This window comes from Labrus mixtus, chromosome 10 (genome assembly GCF_963584025.1).
Source record: "Labrus mixtus chromosome 10, fLabMix1.1, whole genome shotgun sequence".
Taxonomy (NCBI): Eukaryota; Metazoa; Chordata; class Actinopteri; order Labriformes; family Labridae; genus Labrus; species Labrus mixtus.
This window is the reverse complement of record NC_083621.1, coordinates 12,518,308-12,524,804: the sequence shown is the minus strand read 5'-3', so window position 1 is coordinate 12,524,804 and position 6,497 is coordinate 12,518,308. Positions and strand designations below refer to the sequence as shown.

The 6,497-nt window shown below is 38.0% G+C and overlaps 1 protein-coding gene across 1 annotated transcript; it reads left to right on the top strand.

Moving 5' to 3' along the window:
• The first annotated feature begins 2,912 nt into the window (after positions 1–2,912).
• Positions 2,913–6,428, top strand: cdx4 (caudal type homeobox 4). Its single transcript, XM_061047466.1, has 3 exons — positions 2,913–3,590; positions 4,884–5,029; positions 5,705–6,428. The coding sequence occupies exons 1-3, from the start codon at positions 3,155–3,157 to the stop codon at positions 5,936–5,938; spliced, it is 816 nt and encodes a 271-aa protein (XP_060903449.1). The 5' UTR covers positions 2,913–3,154; the 3' UTR covers positions 5,939–6,428.
• The last annotated feature ends 69 nt before the right edge of the window (positions 6,429–6,497 follow it).

Below are 6,497 nucleotides of genomic sequence, written 5' to 3'. Positions count from 1 at the left end.
TGGACAGTTTGGTGAGTTGTAATAACTTCTTAGTAGAAATACTTTATTAGTAATGTTAATAAGTAATTAATTGTTAGCCCACAGTGTTGTAAAATTGGCCTTGTGACTAACCTATCTGTGGCCACATGTTTTGGTTTAATCAATCCTTCCAGTTTCTGTTAACTAGTTTCTGAATCCTTTCCATAAATGTACATGTTCAAACTGATACCCACGCCAGTCTTCATCATTTTGTTCTTTTTGTTCTTATGCTGCTCCAGTGGAAAGCTTTCTGGTAAACACTGAATTAAAGACATGCTGTCTGTGCTCCTGTTAAAAAATATATAAAAATGCTAATTGTTAAAGAAAACTTTTGTGGAACTTTATCCCCATGTATAGAAGTCGTTGGCCTCAGGAAAACACCCCAATGTTTCACAGTCATGCTACAATCAGGTTTAAGCAAGTTATCATTTACTACAGTGGAACATGTTCCCCTTTAGTTTACATTATTTCTTCATTGTTATTATTCTATTTTAATATTTCCTCTTTATTTTTATTACTATAGTTAAGTATAAACATCAAAACAAAATTTACACTTTATTTATTTCAAAATTTTCCCTCTTTATTTATTCCGTATTGTCTCTGTGTCATTATTTAAATGTAATTATTTGATGAGGTCCCATTGTGAGCCCTCCTCTGGTTTCTGACCTCACCAGCACAAGTCCTACTTTCGTCTCTCTTTCCTTGTGAAGGTTGTATTTTATATGTTGGACCAATGCATGTCTTTTGTGCAAACGATGAGTAAAAATAAATAAATAAAAGTAAAGTATCGACAGTAAACGTACACATAATACACACATGCCCATTCCAGAGTCATGTATATATGGGATAAAAGGACTGATACATTGTTGTGCATGCTTCACAGGATTCAGTTATAGCACAGGTCGAAGTCATCTTCACGCTGTTAGTTTGTAATATGACAGTCTTTTGTAATCCATCACATTTTATGATTTTTATTTATTCATATTTGAATCATTAACATGAAACTGAAAAGTAAGCAGCACTAAAATGATTAGATAAAAAGAGGAAAAAGAAAAGGTCATTTTGAAATGTAGCTGGGCAGAATAGTAAAGTGGAGAAAACTAAAATACTCGAATAAAGTAGGCCTTAAGTGTTCTTAAGTTAAGTAAATATACTGAGTTTCTTTTTCACGTCTGGTGGACATAGAGATATAAATAAGGAAACCGGTTTAATTGAAGCTACTGTAGTTCTGCCAAATCCCACGAGAGGGCAGCAGTGAGTAAAGAAAAGAACAAGAAAAAAAACTCCATTCGCACACCGTGAAAACTACAGGACAGAACAGGGTGCAAAAACAGAAGGCCCACAATGCAACCTCGTCCACAAAGGATGACAACTGACTGGTAAAAAGAGTTTTACAGGAAACTTTAAGATCAATTACAGCACGCACAGTTTAAAGCCATATTATTCTCAGTGATATGATGCAAAAAAATATGTTGTTTTATCGAAAGGCCTGACCTGACCTCTCTCTATGGCCAGGGTAAAAAAAAAAAAACATCACACCGAGAAGAAACATGCTCCTACGTTGCTTCCATTAAGAAGGCATGTATTCCAGCTTTTCTGATAGAGACGTCTATGTGCCATCTCAACACTCCAAAAATATTTGATACATCATAGCTTTTCTTCTTCAAACAGCAGCTGACTGACAGCCAGGGTCTGAATTGATGTTTAAATCAGAGAAGTAAGTGTCCCTGGACTGTCAGAGGCCAACTCCATAAACAAATGCTTCAGACATCCATCAATATTTACGAGTTTGTGCTGGACTTTTTTGGACAACCCAATTAGTCAGCTGTGCTAAATAGCACCTCAGACACATGCTTAATTGATCGAGTAATAACTAGAAATTACGTAGAATCAGAAGTTATCTGTTATCAGAATGAAGCTAATAGACGTGATGATGTTTGCATTGGCACAAAGGCCTAAAGGTCAGACTACCTTGTTCAGAGTTTTTGAGAAAAGGTGCATTGCTGTATTATTTATAAACTTGTCTGAAACTTGAAGATTTAAGTTGTATTGTTTTCGTTCTTCCTTTTTTAATCAAATGTTTTTAAGTTTCCAGTTCATTTTCGCAGCGAGTAATTTACACCATTCAGATGTCAACATGGCTGAGTGAATGTGTCAATGTGGCCCTTTTTGATTTATTTTTTTCGATTTCTGTTAGTAAGTAATAATTTCCCTGAGGCTCATGACACGTATTGGACGGGATCAGAGAAAAACAAACCCGCTGTATTTCAGTTTCAGAGGGACGCTGTTTGTCAGGGGGGGTTGTTGGAGTTTCCTTGTAACCGGAATTAGCTGTGAAGTGCGACCTTGAGGTGTGAACACGGAATACGAAAGGTTCGGCTTGTTTCAAGAGAGAGAAAAAGTCTCTCATACTTCGCACCTCGTTTGCAAGTGAATATCTTAACAAATAAAAAGGAACCAGGCGTGAAGCGTGGATGGAAACTGAGGAATTCCCACAGTCACAGGTTTTAAAACAAAAGATTAATAAACGTGTGCTAATCTTTGGGAGTTGTTCCAATTTTATTAGCTAGCATTAGTACTCTGTAATAATGCAGAATGTTCAAACTAAATGAATGGTCAGTAGAAATTAAATGCGTCTTGACAAGTCCTTTAAAATAAAATATATCTGCGCGTAATTACGCACAGGCCTTTTTGGCCCGCTACGTTTAAGGCCTCGGTTTATTGCCGGGTCGCGACGGTGATAGGCTGTGCTGTTAATGTATTCATTCAGAGGAGATGTCCTGTCGCGGATAGGTCCACTGTCAGCTGATGACGCGCTACAGGATGGGCGCAAGGAGAACAGCTGTGCCGGCAGCACCGCTCACTCTCATTTGAATGCAAATTTACCGGAGTTGAGAAGTTAACTGACGTCAAGCAGGCCTTAGTATACCTTTAGCGTCTTGTCAACAGAGACACATCATGTGAGAGAGGAGACAGACTGGAACTACGTCGCATTTCACACTGGGAACCCATTTGGACTACAGGAACAGCAGAAGGATTGTTTTTAGCGGCTTCAGGGCTACGATGTCGCCTTGAAATAGGCCACACCATCCCTTCGTTTTAAACATATTAAATTGTTTTTGCTTTTGTACAAATCATGTATGTGGGATACCTTCTGGATAAAGAAAGCGGCATGTATCACCAGGGGCCAGTCAGAAGATCGAGCATCAATCTACCTCCACAGAACTTTGTTTCCACACCACAGTACCCCGACTTTACCGGATACCATCATGTGCCAAACATGGACACGCACGCACAGTCTACGGGAAGCTGGGGACCTACGTATGGAGCTCCACGAGAGGACTGGGGTGCATACAGTCTGGGACCCCCTAATACTATTCCTACAACCATGAACAACTCCTCTCCTGCACAGGTTCCCTACTGCTCCTCAGAGTACTCGCATATGCATCCTCCAGGCTCTGCGGTATTACAGCCGCCGCCCGAGAATGTTACTGTTGCACAACTTTCTCCTGATAGAGAAAGGCGCAATTCATTCCAGTGGATGAGCAAAACTGCACAATCATCTTCCACGGGTGAGTTCATTATCACCATAAACACTGCGCAAAAATTGTCACTTTGGATTCTCTGTTTTTAGACATTTCATCAACGAAAAACCAACAGAGTTTTTGCGCACAGAAGATTTTGTGTTTCTGATAAAGTGGACAATGCAGGCTTTTTATATTGTCTGACACTTTCGTTTCAATTAATATATATTATTCAATATGGCCTCATTGGTTGTTTTAAAAAAGAATTCCAAAAGTGTGGAGGAAAAGTGTTGTTTTGTTCTTAAATTTGGCTAAAGCATTTAATCGTCAACGGAGTTTGAGTAATCATTGGACATATTCTAGTATAATATAAATGCACGGCAGCCTCTTGGTACAAAGAATAAATCCATATATAATTCCAATCACTCATATTTTCGATTGGGAAACCAGTTCAGTCTGTTGTCTCTTCTGTGGTGGAAAAAAAAAAGGTGTGAGGCCTCGGCGCCAGGCCCAGTTGTGATGTTAATGTCATGATTCCTGGAGATGTGAGGAAGACTTCCCTGTCACATTGTTTGCTGTTTTCAGTGTTATCCGTCATATCCAGGCGGTGGCCTTTGCTTTCAACACCTCTTCACTTTGATATGCACCAACCTCTCTTCCTCTCCCAGAGTTATATTACCGGAAAGAGTGATGGTTTTCACAGCCTCAAACGTACAGAAGTACATACTGTAAACCCTTACAAGCCCGTTGCTTTTTATTATGGAGCCCGAGAATACAGAAATCGTACCAAAAAAATCTAAATCGTTTTATTTGCAAAAACAAAACTATGACAGTTCATAGCATGATAATGCATGCCAATAACATATATTTATTTTTAGATGTGAATTTGTCATCGTCAATTTTGCACAAACTGTGAACGCGTCAAACGTTAACCCTCCTGTTTGTCATGACTGTAAAATGTAAAAGCAAAGGTGCAACATTTTCTGAAGAATCCTCATGCTGTCTGAAGGACTTTTATTCCTGTTAAGAACTGTTTTTCTACTAAGGGTTTTCTTATCTACCTTTTTTACTTGTCAGTTTTGAATCTAATCTCTGGCTGCTTGAAAATCTTCACTAAACTGCAGTCTTCATCAAAGCAAGAAAAAAAACCTCAATTTGCGTATCAGCACACGATGAAAAGATATGTCAGTTTAACATGCAGCCAATAAAGATGCTGAGTGCAGATATGAGCTGGTTCTGGCATGCAGCCTCCCGTGCACAAATCTTCACTTTGAAAGACTGAATGTAAAAACAACAACTCTCTCTTTATGCTTTGTGTTCTGCTTCTCGTCACCTTTACAGGTAAAACCAGGACGAAGGAGAAGTACAGGGTAGTCTATACAGATCATCAGAGGCTGGAGCTGGAGAAGGAGTTTCATTTCAACAGATACATCACAATCAGGAGGAAATCTGAACTGGCTGTTAACCTCGGCCTTTCTGAAAGACAGGTTCGTCCAATCAGAATGGTTTAATTTCATGCTATAAATCATTTCAACACAAGGGTATAACATCTACTGTGCTTGAGCATTGAAACTAAACAGATCAATTACAGGCCTGGTTTTCACCTGCAGAACTAAAGTAGTCCATTTTAAATATTAAATGCTTTTTCTAAAAGTGTTTTTAATGGTGTAAATCATATATGATTTTAATATACATTTAAATTACAGAAACAATAAATATGAATGGGTATTAATTCATTCTATGATTCCTATTATTATTACTATTTATTATTTTATAAGGTCTTATCATTGTACAAATGGCCATTTCATTTAATTCATTTTAGAAAAAGTGGTACACAGATTAGACTCCAAACTTAATTCCAAAAACAAGTATGAAATCTATGAATATATACACATTTTTGAGTCATTGTTATTATCTAGCCATTTAGTTTTACTGCCTTTTCTTTATATATTTTCATATACTAGGCTACATTCAGGCCTATTGGTAGGCTATTTTAAAATGATTAGAATATAAACATTCATGAATATTAAAGTATGCAGTTAAGTTCTCTTTTGGGGTTTGGGAATTTATAAATCTTACTATTTGCATGAGTTTACTTTTAAAATGATAATTAATTCAAAAATCTAAATTTCCTCACAATTTGCTTATTTGTACTTTTCCAGGTGAAGATCTGGTTCCAGAACCGCAGGGCTAAAGAGCGGAAGATGATCAAGAAGAAGCTGGGTCAGTCCGACGGCAGCGGGGGCTCGGTGCATAGTGACCCCGGCTCAGTGAGCCCTCTGCCGGTGCAGGGCTCTCTTTCTCCCTCAGACATCCATGGCTCTCTGTACCCTCCTCAGGGCATGAACACGTTGCCATCTATCAGGAATATACAGCAGGTGACAGTGACTCAGTGAAACATGCACCCTGTGGACCACCTCACAAAAATGAGCACTCCGACACGCGGACAGGACACCTGAACTGACGTCATGACGCACACAGCTGTGGATGAACTTATGATTTATAGCAACAAAATGCTGGAGGCTCTTCAAATATTGCTTTTTTTTATAGAATAGTTCTAATAACGTGGGATTTAAAATGAAAATATCGACGTGTTTCAAACTTAAAGCTTTAAATTGTTTGTGAGTTAATAAGATATAAATATCATTTTTGTATGAGATGAAGTGTATGTGAATAAAATGAGAACTCAGGGACATTATTATGAAGTTCTTAAGTAGATGTATGTCTATCCTGCCACTCAGGACAAACTGCTTTTACTTGACAAATCATTCACTCATTTGTCTGCACAATTTTACCTCTTTGGCCGCCTAAGAACAGTGAACAGCTGTTAATGATACGGGTACAAATGTCGTTTGATGGCAACTCTAAATGTAAATAAAAAGTTTGTTTTTTGCAGAAAAACTGTTGTTTATTTATTTCAAATATTTTAATGTTGAGGCGCTTGCACCCCATTTG

Bases quoted from the DNA above. Each gene is read 5' to 3' on its own strand.
- cdx4 (XM_061047466.1), top strand. From the start codon at position 3,155: ATGTATGTGGGATACCTTCTGGATAAAGAAAGCGGCATGTATCACCAG. The intron at 3,591-4,883 runs GTGAGTTCATTA...TCACCTTTACAG, and splicing joins TGCACAATCATCTTCCACGG to GTAAAACCAGGACGAAGGAG. The intron at 5,030-5,704 runs GTTCGTCCAATC...GTACTTTTCCAG, and splicing joins TCGGCCTTTCTGAAAGACAG to GTGAAGATCTGGTTCCAGAA.